The following is a 23,189-nucleotide window of genomic DNA, read 5'->3' on the forward strand; positions in this document are numbered from 1 at the left end:
ATCCATGCTGATCACCCCTAATTCTATCAGCCTCTTCATAATGCTGGCCGTCCATGTGTCACCTGTCACCCACATACTTGTTTGAACTAGCAGCTGCTGTCATCCACGCTCCCACTGCATGATGCCCGTTATGAACCATGCATGCTCAGAGCCTTGTAAAGTCCCTCTTAAGTAATGTTTTCAAGCATCTTGGCACTTTCTTGTGAGTTCTTTATGCTTCCATTCTGTCTGAACTTGTGCATGCACTCTTGCTAGGACTACTCATCTACACCACTACTGACCAACATGGCAGGGTGCCCGTATGCTGTTTGTGACTTTAGTGTCCACCTCACTTCACCCTGGCACGCTGCCACGTTCTGCCTTGCCAGATACAATACATGTAGATCAAAGCTTCGCATGAAAAGCACTTTATGTCATCTCTGCTACTCCATATCACTTGAGCGGACATGCTGGCACCCTTTAGGTGCTCCGAGTCATTTGAGCCCAATCCTTTGGTAGCTCAAAAATGAGTTCTTTTGTGTCAGCTAAGAAAAGTTCTATATACACTCAGAGATGGTCATTTTCTTTATCTGCAGGTGAGCCCAGATCATACCAGGGTGGCCACAGTGTTGGCCAATGTGAAGCACAGAGATGCCATTGGGTTGGATGGAGAGGTTGTGAACCGGCGGAGGACAATCAGCGGCCCAGTGACCGGACTGATCGCAGCAGCTAGGCGTGACCGAGCAGACAGTGTACGGTCAGTAAAGGAGCCGGAGTCTCCAAAGGACACTTTGCAAGTGGATGGTCAGCTGACACCTCGCATTAGCTCTTCTGAGAACATCCCATTTGCTGAAGATGGCAACCTTACGATTAAGCAGCGGCCCAAGCACGGGATACTAGGGAAGCCAGGGGTAGGGGAAGTCTTTCCTGAGGAGCTGAGTGAAATGAAGCAGGAGGACATCTCACGCGTGGACGCCACGGCCACCCTGAAGAGAAGGGTGCGATCCAAGCACCATCCCGAGGGGGTAAAATTCCAGCTGACGGAGTCCAGTACTGTGAAACGAAGGCCTAAAACGAAGGAGAAGGAGCCAGGCCTGTCAGTGCAGGAGCTTAGTCTGTACCAGAATGGGACTAGCATCCTCAAGAGGAGACCAGTGTCTGACATGAGTGGTATGGGCATCTCTGCTGCCCACGGTGAAGGCACCCTGAACTCCTTTAGAGACAGTGCCGAGTTTGTACTGGCAACTTCCGACGGTGAACAGAGGAAACCCATGAAACCTCCAGTCTCTCCAAAGCCAGTCCTGAGCCAGCAAGGTATGGGCAAGAAGCCTGTCCCACCAACCCTGACTTCAAAGAAGGTGCCACCCTCCGGTGCAGGTATCCCAGGTGAGTCCTTACCTTCTGAGTCAAGTACAGCATTTTACTCTTGTGTGCTTCATGTTGAGCTGGTGGGTCAGTGAGTCCCGCAAGGTCACTCTCACTGGAAGCTACTTGCCGAGTTTGGCCATGTGGCTCAATGAACCTTTTGGTCAGACTCTCTGTAGATTCTTCCCAAGCCAACTGGTTTGAGCATGTGATGTCAGTGGTCGAGATAGGGTTGTCCTGGGCCCACCCGTTCAGACGCTTTTGCTGATTCACTCCATGTTTTTCTTCTCTTGTGAACAGAAATAAAGAGAATCCCCCCTCCTGTGTCTCCAAAGCCACCGCCTCCACCGATTGCTCCCAAGCCCCCAAAAGTGCATCCTATCCTTCAATCCATCAGTGCGGGACCCACACCGACCCCCTCACCGGCAAAGCAGTCCGGCCCCGGCAAGGCTTCCAGTACACCGCCCTCACTGTGCTCCAGTCCTGCCAAGCCCCAGGGACCCATAGGCCAGGGTCCATCTTCTCCACCAGTGCAGACCGCGCAGCTGTCCCCGCAACCACAAGGAGTTCCAGTGAAACCTCCCCGGTCGGCCATTGCCGGGGCATCCACAGACAGTGCCAGTCCAGATCTTGCTCAGCAGAAACTGGAAGAAACCAGTGCCTCACTGGCAGCTGCGCTGCAGGCTGTGGAGGAGAAAATCCGACAAGAGGATGGAATCAAAGCAGAGTAAGTAGGAACAGCCGAGTGGAGTGAATGGTGGTGAGAGTGGGATTGTGGGAAACTGGAGTCATGGCTGCTGTGGTAATGTGAATGAGCAAAGATGGGGTGTACCTAGGGGCATACGGAATGGGGGGTCGGTTACAAGAAGTGATGCATCTCTGACTTCTTTCATCTCCTACTTTTTTCAGTTCCTATGCTGAATCTAAAAGCACAGTCAGTATTTTGGATGACATTGGCAGCATGTTTGATGACCTTGCTGACCAGCTGGATGCCATGCTGGAATGAATGCATAGAAGCTCCAGTTAAGCAAACCTCAGGACTTGCGTGGGCACCAGGGCACAATCACCCCGTCTCCACACCCCACCAATCCGAAGACGGATTTACCTCACGTGAGACGTGGCAGCCGCTTCTGAGGGTCCCTGAGGGGCTGGAAGGTCAAGACGCTTCTCTGCGTGTGGAACGTTGTATAAAGAAATAATCGTGAACATTGTGAGCATGAAGACTGGATGCTTGTTCTGATGAGACTCTTGTGGTCATTGTCCACTCCGGCAGGGCCTCTTCGTGTGCATGTGTAAAGAGGAGCTAGCTGGCCGGCTCTGGTGAGGTTTACCCTGGAGAGGCTAGAGAACTTTCTGCCAGGAAGGTCCAACTCCCAGGCACACATCCACTTCGCTTAGCCACTGTTGGCATTTAGACAGGCCGGCTGGTGGCTAAGGGCAGAGTAAAGTCCATGCTGAGGGCCAGGGCCAAAGTCATCAGCGTCCCTCCATGCAGACAACACCCTTGCCACTCTAAAGCAGCCTGACCAGAGTGTCCAGCAATTATCTCCTCCACTTGTAGCTGATAGTTCACTAACTAAAAGCACAAATCCCGGTCAGGTATTCCAGAAGCAGGACCCCCTGCACAAGTTACCAGTTTACTGCTTTCCACCTTTTTCATTCCTGGGGGTCCTTGTCTCTCTGATCGAAAATTGATGCCACCACCAATTACCACCCCCCCCCCCCTCAAAATCTGCAGCAACACATCGTGTTAACATGCATGCACCCTGTGCAAGTGGCTGTGCCCACCAGGATCCACAGTACCTGACATATCAAATGGACCACCTAAGCAAATCTAACTCCCAGGATAAGTCAACAAGGGCTGAGATGTGAGTGCAGCAAGAGAGGGAAACACACACACACGCACACACACACACGGCACAAACACATTTTCTTTCAGACTTGTGTGCAACTGTTTGTTGCTGACCCTTTGTTTATTGGCACTTGTAGCGCCTTTCCCTTCCCCCTTGACGTGCCTTGCTTTCACGTCCCTCTGCTGAGTGCATGTGTGTACAGGTGGGTTGCTTGTGACCCTTCTTTATCCCCCACCCCCAATACTCCCTACTGCCCAGTGTGGTCTCATATGAGCTGCAGAGGCCCTGCTCATCAGGCCCTTTCCTCATCCCCGCCACCATCCCTCCATTCTGTACTTCATATGTAAACTAACTGGATGTTTTGTGGTGCCGTAAGAGAGTTTCGTCCAAGTTCTTTTTTTCTTTCTTTTTTTTGGAAAGAGAAAAACTGAAATAAAATACTGCAGCTATATGAAATGACATTCTTCTTTCTCTTGATTTCTTTGAAATTTGTGCGTTTTCTGACCAAAACGGGACCAACTGAAGCAAGTTTACAAGTGAAATTGGCCAGAGAATGAGATGGTAGAAGCCTTCTGGGCTACAGGAATGAATGCTCATTTAGCTCTCCGTCCGTAGGACAAGAAGCCGCCGCTACATGAACGCACTTGAGAATGAGCGGTGTCTTCTGTAATGAGCTGGGCACTAACAGTCATGCCCAGTTAAGAACCCAGGAGATCCACTAGGCTAACGGCCTCATTACACAGCTTAGCTGACTGTTTCTAGTAAGGGTTAGTCCAGTTTTGGGGTCTTTAAAACACCTCTAGTCTTCAGTTTTGTGTTTGTAAGAATTACTTAATGCTTTAAAATCACTTCAGTTTCTTGGCTTTTGCCCAATGTGCCTCCTGACTCACCCGGAGAAGAAAACCCCGCACCTATGATACAGTTACGCAACACGGCAAGCTTTTTGGAGTTCCCCCTATTGTTGGTCCAGAAGACCCGTCTTCAGCAAAAATGAATGTGTGCATGCCATTCCAGGGGAATGGAAAACGAGGAGTCAAAGATACTCCATCCCACAAAAGTTTGACAAAACTGGGGTTGGTAACATAGGCCTGAGGAGTGTCATTTTATGCTATTTTGTGGTTGCTGATCACAAATACGATACTATTTTTGATATTTGATTCATTACCAGTGGTTCTAGCCCTGTAAGAGCTACTCCCAGAATATCAAAAAGGACAAATTTCAAATATAAACACGTGGAGTATCGTTTTAGGCTCTTTCAAGGTCAGTGATTACGAATACAAAGTTGTTTTTGATCTTTTCCTAGGGATCCAGACCTCTATTAAAAGGGTGAAAAATGACATTTCTATTACAACTGCAAATATTTAGGCTTTAAACATTTAAATTGAAGTACATATTTTAGTATTTCAAATATCTGACGCAAAAATTCCTCTTTATTATTTACTTCCATCGCATGAAGTAAATCATTACATTTATGACTTTTTCATTTTAATAGACATATAAAGGGATCAATATCCACCCTATGTGAATTGAAATGTCACTTGCTTCTTTTCAGATTTTTGGAGTAATGGAAGTGACCAGTTCCTCATTAAGATATTTTGCTGGCATGGTGACACAGTGGTTAGTTTAAGTCCTGGGCACTGCCCATGTGGTTGCCCAATCTCCTCTTGTCTCTCCTCTAGCCTTGGTGGGTTTTTCACCCACATCCCAAAGATATGAAGTTTAGGTTATCAGCTCTGAATTGGTGTGTGTGAGCTGGCACTTGATTTACTGTTCGTTCCTACCTTGTGCTCAGTGCTGTCAAGAACGGCACCAGATTTCCACCACCCTGAACTCGATTATGTCAAAATAGCCCTTTCTAAACATTTTAGAAGTCTGTATTAACAGCTGTGTGCAAAATACATGTCTTTAAAGCTGTCATCTGGCATACTGGCTAAACCCTGATAGGACAACAGAAACGTGGAGTTCAGCTAGTCGGTTAAAACCGTGCACTGCGAGTTCTGTCAAATCCAACGCTATGCCAAGTCAGCATTGCATTAAATCTTCACCTTGAAATGCAGACAGCCATCCCCACTCAGTAAGAAACGTAATGTCATTTAATGGTAAAGGAAACATGATGCAAAGTGTGAAGATGCCTCATCCTGAAAATCGTACCGAACCAATCAGGAGGACATACTTGGGCCCAGCTAAATGTGGGCTTTAACTATTAAAATAGCAGATCATAGTGGTCACGATTTAAAGCTCATTCTGCCATGACGAGACCCCCCCCCCATCCCCCCATTTTCACACCAACCCCTAACAAAATGTGGCACAGACCCCTCAGGGTCAATATTGAGGCAGAAGACCTCAAAGAACAGCAGCACCCCTGACGCATGACCCAGCAACCAAATCCAAGGCTGGCGTCACTGTGCCACAGGCTTTCACATAATGCTAGCTAATGGCACTTTCTTTCAGTCTCAAATGAAGGTCCAAAAGGCTGGTGTATGCAGCCAGCTATACTGCAGCAGATCTGGACTTTTTGGCCCTTTTCTGTTCTTTGCACTTTTCCTGAATTTCATGTGTTCATAATTAATACTAACCGCTTGGCTCCTTCTTGCTTTCCAGTCTTTTGAAGGTGCCCAGAGCAGCATAGACTTAACATTTGTAGAAGGAACCGCCTTATTCCCAAACCATTTTTGTCCTTTCCTCTGAGCATCGGCTGAGCCAAAACAGTTTTCAAAGTCCTGATAGAGGCACCTGTTTAAACGGCTGGGCAAACCAAATTCAGTATATTTTAGTGTGAAGAAACTGCGGTATTGTGACAACTACCCATTCACCCGGCTGGTGGGTTTAAGACTTCCACTGGCCAAATCAGCAGGTCCAAACCTACAATGGAAGGAAATCCAAACTGAGCATGACCAAGCCCAGTGTATAAAAAAAAAAAAAACAACAATAACAAAACACCAAGGTGTCGAGAAGGAATGCTAACCTTAACCGTACTGTCAACGGCCCCAGAGAAAAGTCGTCCTCTAGATACTGCAAGAGCTGTCACACTGCCCTGATGGCGTAGCAGAGTCTGTGTACAAATCATGTTATCCATGCTCCACACCTACAATCAAAACAACAGAACAGAGTCAGTCATTGTAAATAATAAAATATTAGATGGCAATTTGCAAAAGATCTAGGCAGTGGATGTGAGTAAATTAGGTGAATGACCCTTCCTCCCAAGTGCAGGATTGCGAGTACATTCTGTCTCATGCTGCTGTACACATGTTGAAGCAGCATTTACATCAGTGTGTAGTATGGTCCACTAATTGGCATTTGTTCAGTTGCCCCATTATAAAACACAATAATCTCTTCTTCCTATCCTCTGACAAGACACAAGAAAATGCCCTACAATTGCTAAAAAGAAAGTCCAAAATTAATAAAAATAACATTAATATTTAGGAAATAAAAGTATTTGATATAATTGTACAATTAAAGGTCTAAAACTTGAATGTACAAATTAGATCATAGATGGTTTTAAAATTATGAAAGTAATTAGCACAGTTGTTAAATTTAAAATTAACTTTTCAGTTCAGACAGGTGAAAGCTGTCTAAGGACCTTCAATCTTCAACTAGGTGTGCTGCAACAATCACATACATAGGGGCTGATGAATTATCTGTTCACATCAAATATTGTTTTTTGCTCCTCTCTTTCTGCTTATTTTTTGACTACTGCCAGAGACCCCATTCTAGAGTTAAAAAAGAAAAAAAAAACGTAATTGACCCTGCTTGGTCTGCAGCGGGATCACACACACAAATGTACTGCCCCTGTCCAATACGAAGACTTGCTCACTAAACACCCACCCATGAGTTCTCTGAGGTACAGACCACTTAGCCTTGAGGCTATTCAGCAGATGAAGCTACGTAATATGGGCAAATGAGCCTTCTGCTCTTTTTGTTCCCATCTGTGGAACAAGCTTCAAGGAACATCAGGGTTTCTACAACATTGACTGATGTTAAGACAATTTAAAGACTCATTTTTATCACCGTGCATTTTAATAGATTGTGCAGTGTTTTTTTAAAAATCTGTTTTTACTGTTTTATCAAATTTCTATACTATGTTGTTTTTATTATTATGAACCATCTTGAGATGACTCTGCTTTTCAAGTATGCTATAAAAACAATTATATATACATACATTCAGTGTGTGTGTGTGTGTGTGTTTGTGTACTGTATATCAAATCTGTCTCTCAGTTGTGGTCTGTGGGGAGTTTCATTTTCTTCCTGTAGCCAAATGGGTTTTCCCTCAGGTACTTCAGCTTTCCTTCAACACCCCCAATGGAATGCTGGTTAGATTAATTTGTGGGTCTAAACTGGCACTAGTATGAGCAAGTATGGGTGTGTGAATGTAATGTGCCCTATGATGGACTGACGTCTTGTCCAGGGGTGTTTCTCCATCTTGTGCCTGATGCTAACAAGATAGGCTCCAGCATCTGTAACCCTGAAATGGATTAAATGTGTTTGAGGAATGTATGCATGTATGTACAGTATATTTTATATAAAATACGTACACACTGTACATAAACATACACACATATACATACATATTGTACATAAACATACATCACACAAAAGGGTGATCAAAATATTTAAATCTAAAGCTGAAAAGGTCATTCTATGGTGCTGATTTTGTAAGTAGCCAAAGATTGGCTTTTGTGATTCATATATTGTAGCACACAGGTTTCGTTTGTGGTTTACAGTGTATATGTTTCTCACTTCACAACTTAGTCAATATGGATGCTGAAACTACAAAATCAAGTATTGTACAATCACTGACTGTGACAAATTACGGTGTTTGGTTCTGGTTAACATTAATTAGACTAAAATGAATCTCTGAAGGAGTGTTGTTTTCTAGTACTGGTAGTTCAATGATAGCACAGTACTTAATTTTGACCATTCCATTTTAAGGATGAAAAGTATAGGAAAATTAAAAAAAAAAAAAAAAAAACACAAAAAAACACTACTATCAAACCTAAAGGAACCTGCACTTTGTGCATGGCTCCAATTTCCATTTTTGAGAAATATAAAGTGTAAGGAGGCCCCTCTCCCAAATGGAAGCTAATCTGGCAGCAGATTAAAAAAAATAAATAAAAATATCTTCAAAGTAATGAGCAATGACTTCTCCCTGATGACACAGAGGTAGAGCTGGGGGTGGAGTACAAACTAGTTTGTCATAATATTCTGCAAATACAGTGTTGATACATTTGATATTTCTCAGTTTGTTTGCTCCATTTTTGTGTTGCTTAACAAAATGTATTGCTTCCATTGTCCCTTAAAAGGGATAAGTTCAGCATTTTTCAAGTAGAAGTTCATTTTTACAGTTATGGTATAACCTTAAACTGACATAGGAAAATCTTTGGGTGTGTGCATTATTGAACCATGTATATCTCATGAACTAGATGTATTCAGTGCATTTTTAAGGCTTTTGTTTTCACATTTGCAATAGTGTCCCATAGACCTTGTTTTAAATTAAAAGTTTTACTTAAGAACACTTCGCTTCCCAGGTCCTCCCTGCGTGGAGTTTGCATGTTCTCCCCGTGTCTGTGTGGGTTTCCTCCGGGCGCTCCGGTTTCCTCCCACAGTCCAAAGACATGCTGGTTAGGTGGATTGGCGATTCTAAATTGGCCCTAGTGTGTGGTGGGTGTGTGGGTGTGTTTGTGTGTGTCCTGCGGTGTCTTGGCACCCTGCCCGGGATTGGTTCCTGCCTTGTGCCCTGTGTTGGCTGGGTTTGGCTCCAGCAGACCCCCGTGACCCTGTGTTCGGATTCACCGGGTTGGAAAATGGATGGATGGATGGACTTAAGAACACAATTTCCCATGGCAAATTACTGTATACAATTATTATAAAAAAACAATTTCACCTTTGAAAAATACAGATCTTGTCCTTCAAATGCCATGCTCAGAATGTGAATGTGAACGATTCTTTATTGGTGCAAGATCAGAATTAGTGACTGGTAATGTTATAGTGGTTGCAGCTTTCCCAGTTTGAAGATCTTGACTTTGCCGGTGACCTAGCTGACCTTTCCTCAAAATTACACGATTTGCAGAAGAAGACTTACAGACTGAACACCTTTGCCAAGCAAATATGCCTCAATAGAAGTGCCTCTAAAACACAAGTGATGTGCATAAATGCCAATCCTAGTGCACCTAACACAGTAAATGATACTCTACTCAAATATGTGGAGGAGTTTACATTATCTTGGCAGCCTTGTTAGTAAGCAAAGTGCAGCACAAAAGGACAACAGAGTAAGACTTGGGAAAACATGCAGTGCTTTCGCACGACTTCAGCCCATCTGGAAGTCCAGACAGTACAGCCTGAGAAAAAAGGTCAGACTCTATAGCAACAATGTCAAGCCTGTTCTTTTGTACGGCTCTGAATGCTGGCATGTTGCAAAGGGAGACTTGAATATGATCAATGCCTTCCACGGTGGATGTCTCCAGAATATTTGTCTTACCTTCTGGCCCGTGAATATCTTTAATGAAGCCTTTTACAAGAAAACTAAGAGCCAGAGTGTTGTACTGCAAATCAAGCACTGAAACACTTAGGATGGCTTGACCACATCCTCAGAATGGACCAGAATAGTATACCTATGGTTGCTCTGAGATGGACATCACCTAGGAAGTGCAAACAAGGACAGCTGAAAACAACCTGCTGGCAAACTATGATAAATGAGCTGAAGGAGACAGACCTAACATGGTGTGAAGCAGAACATGTAGCTCAAGATCGGACTAGATAGAGGCAAACCATCAATGTCTTATGTGCCTTTCCGCATGATGAGAACTAATAATAAAAATAACATATTGCAGTACAAAATGCTCCATGTGTGTTTAAGTTAAGTATTTGGGTTCATTTTGTTTTATATTATTATAAGGGCAAAAAGAGTTTGCTATGAAACATTTAACTTGTAAAGATTACCACATAAACATTAGATGCTGAACACTGCAATGACCAGGGCTCATCTCATCAAGTTATCACCCACAGCTATGTTTAGTTAATATACTGATGGATGTATCAGAGTATTCTCAGTCTTGACTGTGATGACTGTTCTTAAATCATTTTTAAATGTGGAAATAGAGCTCAAATGGGACGAATTTCCTCATGGGTTTTTCTCATGTGTAACAGATTAACACATTGTATCCCATAGGGATATGATTTCAACTCATACTTGTATCAAATACAGAAGGGAATAATACATTGCAATGTATTATAAAATCAATATGGAACAAAAAAAAAATCTGAGTATTATCACAATCTGACCTAGGCATCATGATTATTTCTCTCTTTGAAGCAATTTCCCACCCCTACTCAGGAAGCACACAGTGAACACATTTAATATAACTTAAAATGATTTAGCAAACAATATGCAAATAGCAGAAATACTTACACGGAGAGAACGATCGTAAGATGCACTGAACACTTTGGTTTGATCAGGTGTAGAGATGACTGCCAAGGCATACACAGTACCCACATGACCAGTCAATGTTCGCACCTGTTCCTTGGACTCAATATCCCAAACCTGCAGGCAACACATATACAAATGAAGATAACAACTCCATATTTTCTCAGCAAATCACTGAGCCCATATATTATTAAGACCAAAAGCAGTGATTTGATAATGATAATTTAATTGAGAGAAAGCTCTAGTTAACTTACGTGGATAAGGTTTTCATAGGTGCCACAGACTATATGATGATTGGTCACAGCAATGGAGTAGACACTTCCCCCTGAGGTCTGCAACACATGGACACATTCAAGTGTCCGTATGTCCCATATCTGATGAAATCAAGTAGTGAAGAAAAAATGTTATTAGGATACTTTGATCAGATACCCCTAAGCATACCCACATACCAAAACTGGATCAAGTAGGTCCAATAATATATGATGGCTGGACAGACTTCCAAATATGACTTTAAGATGAATCCCCTAGTCTAACAATGACTAACAAAGCAGTAAAAGGATGAAGTGGGGAGACAAATCTTAATTGTATTAAGACAGTCTAGCATGTTCCTATATTACCAGCTTTGACATGGAAGTTGTATGTCAGAGCAAGGTGAACTCTTGATTTCATGAAGGTAATGCTTGAACTGGGAGGCTCTAGATCAGGGGTTCTTAACATGAGGTCCATGGATACCTAGGGGGTCCATGGATGGGTTTCAGGGGGTCTATGAGGGTCACATAAAAATTAACTGTTATATTCACTATACAGCCTGGTACTGTTGATTTAGAGTAGATGTAGTAGCAGTAGTAGTAATAGTAGTAGAAAACGTAGTAGATCTGTTTTAATTTGCACAAGTGGATGGTACTTCATAATTATGAGTGGTGTTTATTTTTTGCATAAAAAATGAGTGCTTTTTTTTTTTTTTTTTAAGATTGTTTACTTTAAAGTTTAATAATACTTTGTGTATGTCACATATGTATGAAACGATCAAGCAAATCTCGATAAATAAAAGTACATTATATTCTTGAAGGGGTTCGTGACTCAAAAAAGGTTAAGAATCACTGCTCTAGATGTTAAAATCTCTCCACCTGCTCAATCAATAATGTTCCACAGATGAGAAGGTCTAATGCTTATCATCTAGGACTACCTACTTTGATTGTCTGATAAGATCCACTGTACAGGTAGTTCTGAGATGCAACAAGAGCTCGAACCCAGTGGTTAAGGCCAGTTAGTTCTTTCTTTAATTTCAATTCAGTTCCCACGATATCCCAGACCTAAAAGACAAATAAACAGGCAAAACAAATTACTGAAAAAAAAAAAAAACAGATGTCTTCAGAATAGCCCAGACACTACAACAAACTAACTACCAATCACAAGGTCTCAAATTTTGGGCCAGAGGTTTCAAAAATACTAAAATCAACATGACTAAAAGCACGCTTATCTTCTCTACCAAAAGCAACAGACAAGTTTATTTACAATTCCTTCTCTAGTCAATGACTTATAAAAAGTGACCACCTGACTTTACGTACCTTGATGGCCTTTAGAGATCCACTGAATAGCAAGTTGTGTGCGGACACAAGTGTGCAGACAGGATTGTCGTGTGCCCGAATGGTGTTCACCTTCTGGAGTGTTTGTATATCCCAAACCTGACAGGCATAAAGTGAATCATTAGCAAATATCAACAGCCGAAACATGCATAGGACATATGAGGTTTAAGGAGTGTTTATTCTCTCTCAAAATCTGTAATGGCCAATGTTAAAAAAAAGTCTAGAATGAAGAATCTAGCAAAGAAACTAAAGAATATCCTAGAGCTCTGTTATACTGTTGATTCCTTGGACTATAAAGCATACTTACAATGATGGTGCAGTCAGCAGATCCACTGTACAATCGACTCCTGGAAGAGAAAGACAACAAAAAAAGAGTTTTCTGTGTACCCATACTGCCTTCTTTGTGCTATTTTTTTATTCTGGATTTGAAAGAGTAAAGACCATTAATTAATACAGAAATTTAAATTATTCATACTCTTTTATACAGTGCCTTTTACATTCCTAAATATTCAAGACTAGCAATCTTAATGCATTTTGTGGTCTGTGTAGTATTTAGAGCCAAAGTTGACTATGAAAAACATTACATAAAAATGGTTGTTGTGATGATGAGATAGTAACTTCATCATGAGCCCAAATGCAAATTCATTTAAACACAACTCTTCAGAGTACAAACACTTCATGTCAGGTTTACTAGTTTCCCTAGCTGCTCTCAGCTTCTGTAACCAAACTCTGGGATGCCTACCACTGCTTTACATGTGCACACTTGTATGGCAGTTCATGAAGCACTCACCCTTGAATGCACAATGCCAGGACTATGCCATCATGGCCCTCCAGGGTCTTTTGGCACTTGTATGTCGTGCAGGTGTCCCAGACCTGAAAAAAGTAAAAGCAGCTCAGATTTACAACTAAACGTCTACGGTTCAATGCAGCTAAGTACTGATATTTTATGCCTGCATATAGAATGTACCTTGATGGTCTTGTCAGAGGAGCCACTGAAGAGTAAGTCACCAGTAGAGTAAACACAAAGGCACCACACAGGACCCTGGTGCCCCACAAAGGTTCCCTTACACTTAAATATTTGCTGTGGGTCATAGGCTAGAAAGAATAAACAAATAAATAAATAACACAAAAGTAGTTTGAGACATTTATACAGCAGGATGAATAGCATATAGGAAATGAGCCTCCTAAACAGAAGGAAAACTAAAAAGGGCAACATACAAAGAGATACTTACAGCCCAGGATCCCCATGTTGAGCCTCGCATTAATGTGTGACAGCTCATCCTGAAAGGAAAACAAAATAATTAATGTAAGCAAATCTTTCTCCATAGAAGTGTAAAGCTTAGAAATGAGACAGTTATCCACTGAGGGCTCATTAGCACATTATCTATAGTAAGCTTGAATGTTCCAAGTAACAAAAAGTAAACTATAACCATTCTTACATTTAGCATGGAGGCATCCCGGCGAAATTCCATGAGGTCTTCACTCAACTTGCTTTGGTTTTCATCCAGTACATCTGGAAATGAACACATATCACAAAATGAAATCAACCACATCACTGTGAACATGTCACCAAATAAGAACAGCAAAATTAAAATAGCAAGTGTGCAAATTAACTGACAAACTTACCAAATTTAAGCTCAAGGTTCTTTTCAAGCTGATCCAACTTCTCTGATAGCTTCCCTAGCATGGAGCGCAGGAAGGCAATGTCCTGATCCTTCTGTGCAAGTGCCACCTGCATCTCATGGAAACGATCATCAGTCTGCTGTAGAAATTCTTTAAGGCCTTCAAATTTGCAAACTTCCAGATGAGTCTCATAGGTATCCTGGTTTCCTATAAAAGTGCATCTGAACAACAAAATGTGTTACACAGTGATTCACAGGAAGAGGTAATGGTTGTTTAAGTCCTCCCAGGTAAGATACAAGACAGCCTGCACATACCCATATTTGGAGTGTGGGCACTTGATGTGTTCACACTCTTTTAGATGTGCCTCCAGATTCATTTCCAAAAGAGGTGGGCAGTTGGGGTTGTTGGGACAGCGGACAGGTCTGTAATCGCAACTCCCTTCATGTTCCCTGGAATACAGTTATAAAACAAAAAACAAAAAGCATGAAATTCCAGATATTAAAGACAAAGAACATATTTACAAAGAAAAAACATGAGAAAGTCTAATAAACATCATTCCCATGATCTCAATTACATGCCAGGCAATACTACTTAAAGGGCATGGCTAGTAAAATGTTGAGATGAACTGCAATCTCAGTACAAAGTGAAATCTTACACATGTATATGAAAATAGAACCTAGTCATCTATATACGTTCCAGGGTTGTTGGAAGCCAGAAACTAAATTGGTATGACCAGAGATAAGGCAAGAAACAACCTTGGATATGGAACAAGTACACTGCAGGGCACACTTCCCTTATACTCAATAAGGAAGATATAATTTAGAGTTGCCAGCTTGCCAAATTGGTTTAAAATTAAGAATGCTAATTAAGTTAAAAACCTGCAACCATTGTGACACTATGGGACTGCTGTTCCTTTTTACAGGTATAGTGAATACAAGTGTGCAAACTGAATGAATAAGGGAAATTAAGTTATTATTAAAGTTTATATTATTGAGCAGAACAGTGGTGCAATGTTTACCACTGCTGATTTGAAGCTCCAGGATCCCAGGTTTAAATCTTGGCCTGGGGCACTTAGTGCGTTTTTTTCTACGTTCTGTGTTGGGTTTGGTTCCCCCACATACAAATGGCACACAGTTTATAGTAAATGGCCATTATAAATTATCCCAGTAATGTGTATTCCCTGTGTAGGACTAGCATTCTGTCCAGTGATAGTCCTTTGCTTTATTGGTACTGATAGAAGTACTGGCTCCCAGCAACCCTGACCTGGTTAAGAGAGTTACTATATAGAAGGATAGTTTTACATAATTTTAATAATGAGAATATTATTGTATCATTAAACACTTTACTGAAACTATATTGGGAGTTTAATAAAAGAAAAAAAATATCACTCGTTAAAATGCTAAAAGCATAAGATCATCAGAAAAGTTTTCAGAAAAACAGGTCATTTGCAATTCAGCCTAGCATAAGTTTGTTAGTTCCTCTTCACCCTATGTGTCCTTATTAATAATGTCAACTTGAGATGTGAATGACCCGAAGGTGCTACTTTCAGATACATTATTAGGTAACTTATAAAATGGATAGTATCTTCCTTTTTCTACATGGAAGAAATTTTTTCAGATATTTGTACAAAATATAAATTTAACCAACACCAATCTGTACTCCTTTTTGTCCTTATTAAAAAACTAACAATAAGTATTCAGGGTGGCATAGTAGTGCTGGGGGTACTGCTGGAGCCTCACAGCTCCAGAGATCATGTACGTGTGGGGTTTCCCCATGTAATCCAGCTTCCTCCTAAACTTCTAAGATGTCCGAACAGGGCTGTCTAACAACCTTAAACTTGCCAAGGATGAGTGAGTGTTCCAGTTAACACTATAATTTAATATATTGGTTCAGAAAATAGATGAATGGATAGATTGAACTGGCATCCACTTTACTTTTCTCTGCACAACTCTAAAAATTTACAATATGTCTCAGCTTAAATTACTTGTGCTTACTCTGAAAGGATTAATCTCTTCCTTCCATTTTCCTCACTTCTACGGGAGTCCTAGGATATGGTTTTCTCTGGTAGAAAGATCATTCTCACCACATTTTCAGTTTACTCACAATAGTACTTTAAATTTAAATTTAATAAATTAAATTCTGAGTATTACTGTTTAATAGAAAAAACATGGTGATCTCTTCTCTATCAGGTCACAAGAGTCAAAAATTATTACATGAAAGATGCAACAAGCAGTAACTCAGAATGATTTCTGCATTAATGTTATTTGCAGAACAGTAGTAGTATATTAAGCTATTCCTTGCTCTTAGAATTTCACTTAGAATATCCATCCATTTTCTAACCAACGCATGCAGTTTTGGGTCACAGGAAACTGGTGCCAATACCGGCAGCATCCAGCTTTGAACAGGACAACAGCCCCCCTCAGGTCACACTAGTAAACATACACGGTGTAATTTGGAGGTCCCAAGTAACTTAACATGCACATTTACAGAATGTGGTAGTAAAACACACTGACACACAGGGAGAACATACAAACTCCAGGCAGTGCCAAGACAAGGATTCAAACACCGGACTCTGGATCTGTGAAGTGGTAGGAGCACTAACTACTGTGCCACTGTGCCTCCAACTAAGTACAAATGCATTCAAATTTAGGTGCTTGTCTGATAAAAAAAAAAAAATAAATAAATAAATTTCAGGTGGAAGCCCACATAAACATAGGTAAAGCATGCACACAGAGCAACTCCATTAGCAATCAATCCAGTATACAAGTAGTATGATTAAGCATTGTGACCCATTATAAGCATTCTGTCACATCTTAATTAACAATTTTGATTAATTATCAGTCACAAATTTGCTTTAAGTATCAGCAAAATACTAAGGTCAGTGCATTTGTCATGCAAATATTCATGAATTACTGGGGCTAGAACTTTGATCTTGGTTGGAAAGCTTATGACCTGAAACATGTTGGTGAAAGAACAAATCTGAGGTAGCGGCTGCCTCAGCAAAGTGACCTGTGCCTGTGTGTTTCTTATGGAAAACTGATCAAGAAGGTGGCATATAGAAAGAAAAAGAAGAGCAGGGACATCTGCTGAGCATGAAGCAAATTGCAGAAGCAATTTACATGATAGGAAGAAGAAGAATGACAGCTGCAGCCCCTGAGTGTCAAGCACACGCTGTGTGGCAACCTGCTGGTACTCTCGAACCACTGGGGCTTGAACTTTGATCTTGGTCTTAATCAAAAGCTTACGATCTTATACATCCTCAAAGAAACTGAGATACTGCCAGCCCTGAGAAAGTAATCAGCAAAGAGTCATAGCAGAAATAAGAGTGGTGCCATCTGTTGACAGTCTTACTGGTGGGTATAAAAGTTTATCATAATAAAAGAAGACCATCTATTATTGATAACACCCTAGGACACGCTACATATATCATCCGTAAGGCTGGGTATTACCACTGATGTCCTGAAACGATTCAATTCGATTTTGATTCACAACATCCTGATTCGATTCAATATTGATTTTATCTTGATTAAATTAGCGTGCACTGATCTATTTGAAGTGCTGGCTTTTTTAGAGATTATTTAACCATGCATAGAGAACACTAATATAATGTGATAAATTTCAGTAACACAATTTGAAGGGTGTCTACATAGTGACTTGGAATGGAATGACATTTAGCAAGCAAAACTTGATAAGTATTGAACAGTTAACATCAGTACTTGCAAGATATGGAACAAAATTATTGCTCTTTAAAAAAAAGTTTCACAGCACTACACACATTCAAGATTCACCATAATTTAACTAACATAGCGTATGTATCGCCACATCAGAGTCCACTAATATTATGGGGGCTCCTTGTTTTAATAAAATGCTTTACAAACCTTTTTAAAACATCTACATCATCTTGAGAAGAATACTATTAAAAATAATCAAATATTGCTTCTTAAATAATGTTTGATAGATAGATAGGATAGATAGATAGATAATCATTTATTTAGTAACCTATTCATGTGTTATGAATCTCCATGTAGACACCCTTTAACTACTCTGTTACTAAACTGTTTGCCAAATGTATTCTTCTACAGGACATTTCAAATAATCTTGAATTAGTCCAAATTAAAGATACAGCCAGAAGACTCATGTATTTGTATAATTCTATGAGTTATATATATCTTCAGTTGCTCACATGTAGCAGTTTTGTTAATCTGTCTTGAAAATGTGTCCTCATAGTTCCTCCTCAGACAAAAAGAAAGCATTTTAAAATGAGGGTCTAGAGCTGATGCTTGTTGACAGCAATGGATGGATAAAAACATAAAAAGACAAAGAACCAGCCATCATGACTTACAATGATGTGGTACAGCTTATGGAGCTATTTCACATCAGCTGCTTTGTGCACACACTCACTTTGGTGTTGCAGGCTGCTCTGAAAATTACAACAATTGCCACCTTGCTCGGACAGGTGAAGCACATTGAAAACTTCTTCCATTGTAGCAGTACAGCCACGTGCTTAAATTGAAAAAGAAAAAAAAAATGTCTATTGGACTTGCCAACACACAAATTTATGATTGATGTGGTCACGTGATTGGACAGTACATTGGAGATATTAGAAAGGCTTTTGGAACAACAGTCAGCCATCTTAGCAGCTCTGCAAAAAGGCAATAAGGTTGTTCCCAGTGCGACTGATATGCAGCACTCTTACCTGCAAAACATCCACCACAGGTGCACAGTCATTTTTAATGTAGTGATATGTGATTGTCATGTAGGAATCTGCTGCCATGGGTGTCCAACTGTCGCAAGTTAGGGCTCTTCTCTCCACTGACCTGAGAGATGTGGCCATGCTTTGCTCAAGATTTTCATAAAGCTTAAGTACAATATCTTCACTCATTTGCTTTCTGGTTTGATATTGTATGGCGCAGTTCAAAAACCTGTATCATTGGTCAAAAGCCATCGTTTTCAACAACGGTGTAGGGTCTCTCGTCTTTACAGATAAAAACTGCTATACAGTAATCCCTCGCTATATCGCGCTTCGCCTTTCGTGGCTTCACTCCATCGCGGATTTTATATGTAAGCATATTTAAATATATATTGCGGATTTTTCGCTGCTTCGCGGGTTTCTGCGGACAATGGGTCTTTTAATTTCTGGTACATGCTTCCTCAGTTGGTTTGCCCAGTTGATTTCATACAAGGGACGCTATTGGCAGATGGCTGAGAGGCTACCCAGCTTACTTTTCTCTTTCTCTTGCGCTGACTTCCTCTGATCCTGACGTAGGGGGATTGAGCAGGGGGGCTGTTCGCACACCTAGACGATACTGACGCTCGTCTAAAAATGCTGAAAGATTATCTTCACGTTGCTATCTTTTGTGCAGCTGCTCCCTATTGATCGGTTTGCTTTTCTCTCTATCTCTGTGACAGTCACTGCTCCTGACAAGCACTCCTTTGAAGAGGAAGATATGTTTGCATTCTTTTAATTGTGAGACAGAACTGTCATCTCTGTCTTGTCATGGAGCACAGTTTAAACTTTTGAAAAAGAGACAAATGTTTGTTTGCAGTGTTTGAATAAAGTTCATGTCTCTCTACAACCTCCTGTGTTTCTGCACAAATCTGTGACCCAAGCATGACAATATAAAAATAACCATATAAACATATGGTTTCTACTTCGCGGATTTTCTTATTTCGCGGGTGGCTCTGGAACGCAACCCCCGCGATGGAGGAGGGATTACTGTAGACTCGTTATTTCTGTTATTTTTTGGACATGAGGTGAATTAAGTGGATTAAACGGACACTTGGAGCTAAACACAGTCTCTAGCGTAGATTTACATTATACTCGTTTGGATGTCGCCTGAGATTGTTTAGGATTTCTCAAATTTGTTGTGTTGCAACTTAACTTCTGAGTTACACAGCATATATATGGTTTTGCTTGTATCCAGTTCTTTACCAACGCACTGTTTAAGCATAAAAGGCACCGATTTCAGTTGAGGAGGACACACCATTTTACACTAAGTAGTAAAGTTTTACTGTAGAAAGTCTTACAGGTGCATTAGCGACATCTACTGGATTGATGACCAAAAATGAAGATAAGCAAAAATCTACCTATAGTAATTGAGTAGGTCTCAGAAGGTGCTTAATACATGATACAGAATGCAACAACAAGAAGAAGAGAGAAATTAATGCTGACAAAGAGCGCTACATTGGAAAGTTACATCACTGACAAGCTGCATTTTTTCATCATGAAAACAAAATACTGTCTTGCCAAAATGGATAAGTTCTGCCCGCCCTATTATGAAACACCTTTATCGGAGGTCTATGTGTTTCCTAGTCAAAATGTAACTTACAAACCTCCTAATAAGCAGCAGTTAACCCTTTCAGGTGATATTTAATAATATTCATTCAGGTATTTACAGTATTTTGCATTTGAGTTAAGTAGGTTAGTACAAATCGGGAAGTTCTTAACAACATGATCTACTAAGAAAATATTCATTAACTATATCTCCAAACTTAGTCGGTCTTTGGAATTGCAACCAATTTGTTTGATTTGAACAGGGCTAAATTTAAATTTTCCAACACTGCAAAAATATTGTGAACTACATTTGCAAACTAAGTAATTAATTGTAAGTGATTATATATATATATATATATATATATATATATAAGTACATACACACACACACAGGTAAAATTCCATTACAACAAATATCTTTACAACAAAATTTTCATTACAACGAATTATTTTTGTGGTCCTGACAGTTTCCCCATATGACACGAGTCTATAGAAATCTTGTTACTACAAAGTACATTCTGCAGATACTTTCATTACAACGAAGTGACCCTGAAATGCCTGAATGAATCATCCACAGAGCAGCTAGTTCTGTGGTCGCAGCTCAGTTGTGCACAACGATCCCCAAACAGAAACACTGTAAAAAAAATTTCTTTCTTTGAACTTTTGCTTATTGCTCATCAACATTTGAAAAACTTCCATTGGAATTTAACTCATTGTCACCCTCCTATAGAAACGGCAGACACAAAAAAAACGTTAACAGTTCATAAAAAAAAAAAACTTTACATTTTTGTAGCTCTCAATTGTGGCAAAAAGAAAAAAAGACGTTGCCAGTGAATTTGGAATTTCGCAATCGACACTGTCAATTTTCTTGAAAGACCGAGCAAAAAAAGAAGAAAAATCTTGGGTTGCAAATGTATGCGAACTGCTGCATTTGAAGACACGGAAAAAGCAGTTTTTATGTGGTTCAGTGATGCTTGTTCAAGAAACATTCCTATCAATGCGGCACTCATTCAAGAAAATATGAGGTTTCTAAACTCTCTTGGGACCTTCCCCAAGTGGACAACACACCAAAGAGCGTCCTGAAGTGCAATCGCTGTGTTTGTGGAAGACTGTTTATCCATTGCTGGAGCAACAGCAGGCTCACAGCGCTGGGGATGGCTCGGCACTGAAGCAAACTGAAAAAATCTTGATGGGTGATGCAAGGAACATTGTAAATGCAGGGAACAGTATTACTTGGCCACTAACCTGGTCAAAACCCTGTCTGACTGCTGTGTCTTGTTTATAGGAGAGTGGCAGATCACGCTACAATAAATAACCGTGCTGTTCCTGTTTCAAGCTGAATAAAGCTGGTTTTGCTAAAGTACTGAGACTCAGACTCGTGTTTTGGGGTGTAAGACAGGGACTTATAGCGTGCCCACAGTCTTTTAGGATTCGCTTCTGTGGCGCTTCACTGCAGCACTGTTAGCCTGCTGTTGCCCTGCCCCGGCAATAGACAAACAATCTTCCACAGACGCGGCAATCGCACTTTGGGAGGTACTTCGGCATGACGTTCCCATTGGGTGGAGGGGACCCCAAAAGAGTTCAGAAACCTCACAATATGAAGAAGAAAAGGATGATTCAGTTTCTGATTGATAACTGTGCTGCCCACAACATGCTTCCACATTTAGATAATGTACGCATTGAATTCCCCCCACACAATTGCACAGCAGTGCTTCAGCCATTGGGTTTGGGCATCATTCGCACCCTGAAAATGTATTATCGCAAGGAAATGCTGAGAAAAATTCTTGTCAGCATAACTTGTAGACAGGAGAAGAGTAAAATTAACACGGAAAAAGCTGCTGAAATGATTGCAAACGCCTGGACGCAAGTTAAAGAAAGCACTATTGTGACAAATACAGAATCTCATTACAACGAAATATTTTTGAGGTCCCTGGCAGTTCATTGTAAATGAAATATACCTGTATATATATATATATATATATATATATATATATATATATACACACACACATACATACACACACACACACACACACACTGTGGGGCAAAAAAGTTTTTAGTCAGCCACCAATTGTGCAGGTTCTCCCACTTAAAAAGATGTGAGAGGCCTGTAATTTTTATCATAGGTTTACTTCAACTATGAGAGACAAAATGAGAAAAAAAAATCCAGAAAATCACATTGTCTGATATTAAAGAATTTATTTGCAAATTATGGTGGGAAATAAGTATTTGGTCACCTACAAACAAGCAAGATTTCTGGCTCTCACAGACCTGTAACTTCTTCTGTAAGAGGCTCCTCTGTCCTCCACTCGTTACCTGTATTAATGGCACCTGTTTGAACTCGTTATCAATATAAAAGACACCTGTCCACAACCTCAAACAGTCACACTCCAAACTCCACTATGGCCAAGACCAAAGAGCTGTCAAAGGACACCAGAAACAAAATTGTAGACCTGCACCAGGCTGGGAAGACTGAATCTGCAATAGGTAAGCAGCTTGGTGTGAAGAAATCAACTGTGGGAGCAATTATTAGAAAATGGAAGACATACAAGACCACTGATAATCTCCCTTGATCTGGGGCTCCACGCAAGATCTCATCCCGTGGGGTCAAAATGATCACAAGAACGGTGAGCAAAAATCCCAGAACCACACGGGGGGACCTAGTGAATGACCTGCAGAGAGCTGGCACCAAAGTAACAAAGACTACCATCAGTAACACACTACGCCGCCAGGGACTCAAATCCTGCAGTGCCAGACGTGTCCCCCTGTTTAAGCCAGTACATGTGCAGACCTGTCTAGTTTGCTAGAGAGCATTTGGATGACCCAGAAGAGGATTGGGAGAATGTCATATGGTCAGATGAAAAAAACTCTACTCGTCGTGTTTGGAGGAGAAAGAATGCTGAGTTGCATCCAAAGAACACCATACCTACTGTAAAGCATGGGGGTGGAAACATCATGCTTTGGGGCTGTTTTTCTGCAAAGGGAGCAGGACGACTGATCCGTGTAAAGGAAAGAATGAATGGGGCCATGTATCGTCAGATTTTAAGTGAAAACCTCCTTCCATCAGCAAGGGCATTGAAGATGAAACG

General features: G+C 40.8%; 2 protein-coding genes across 7 annotated transcripts in view; one reads left to right on the forward strand and one right to left on the reverse strand.

Annotated features, from left to right (window-relative positions):
• caskin1 (CASK interacting protein 1) overlaps positions 1-3,658 on the forward strand; it is a 64,868-nt gene extending 61,210 nt beyond the window's left edge. For all 4 annotated transcript variants that reach the window (XM_028813799.2, XM_028813801.2, XM_028813802.2 and 1 more), the window contains 3 exons: positions 576-1,365; positions 1,645-2,071; positions 2,254-3,658. In XM_028813799.2, coding sequence (XP_028669632.2) covers positions 576-1,365; positions 1,645-2,071; positions 2,254-2,350 — 1,314 coding nt within the window. In that variant the 3' untranslated portion in view covers positions 2,351-3,658. The remainder of the gene's footprint in view (positions 1-575; positions 1,366-1,644; positions 2,072-2,253) is intronic.
• A 2,068-nt stretch (positions 3,659-5,726) lies between these two features.
• traf7 (TNF receptor-associated factor 7) overlaps positions 5,727-23,189 on the reverse strand; it is a 32,806-nt gene continuing 15,343 nt past the window's right edge. For all 3 annotated transcript variants that reach the window (XM_028813806.2, XM_028813805.2, XM_051933350.1), the window contains 13 exons: positions 14,141-14,275; positions 13,830-14,047; positions 13,643-13,716; positions 13,436-13,484; positions 13,171-13,298; positions 12,994-13,076; positions 12,511-12,550; positions 12,186-12,302; positions 11,808-11,930; positions 10,872-10,991; positions 10,603-10,734; positions 6,163-6,282; positions 5,727-6,059 (listed from right to left, as the gene is read on the reverse strand). In XM_028813806.2, the coding sequence (XP_028669639.1) occupies positions 6,045-6,059; positions 6,163-6,282; positions 10,603-10,734; positions 10,872-10,991; positions 11,808-11,930; positions 12,186-12,302; positions 12,511-12,550; positions 12,994-13,076; positions 13,171-13,298; positions 13,436-13,484; positions 13,643-13,716; positions 13,830-14,047; positions 14,141-14,275 (1,354 nt within the window). In that variant the 3' untranslated portion in view covers positions 5,727-6,044. The remainder of the gene's footprint in view (positions 6,060-6,162; positions 6,283-10,602; positions 10,735-10,871; positions 10,992-11,807; positions 11,931-12,185; positions 12,303-12,510; positions 12,551-12,993; positions 13,077-13,170; positions 13,299-13,435; positions 13,485-13,642; positions 13,717-13,829; positions 14,048-14,140; positions 14,276-23,189) is intronic.

Source organism: Erpetoichthys calabaricus, chromosome 11 (genome assembly GCF_900747795.2).
Source record: "Erpetoichthys calabaricus chromosome 11, fErpCal1.3, whole genome shotgun sequence".
Lineage (NCBI taxonomy): Eukaryota > Metazoa > Chordata > Cladistia > Polypteriformes > Polypteridae > Erpetoichthys > Erpetoichthys calabaricus.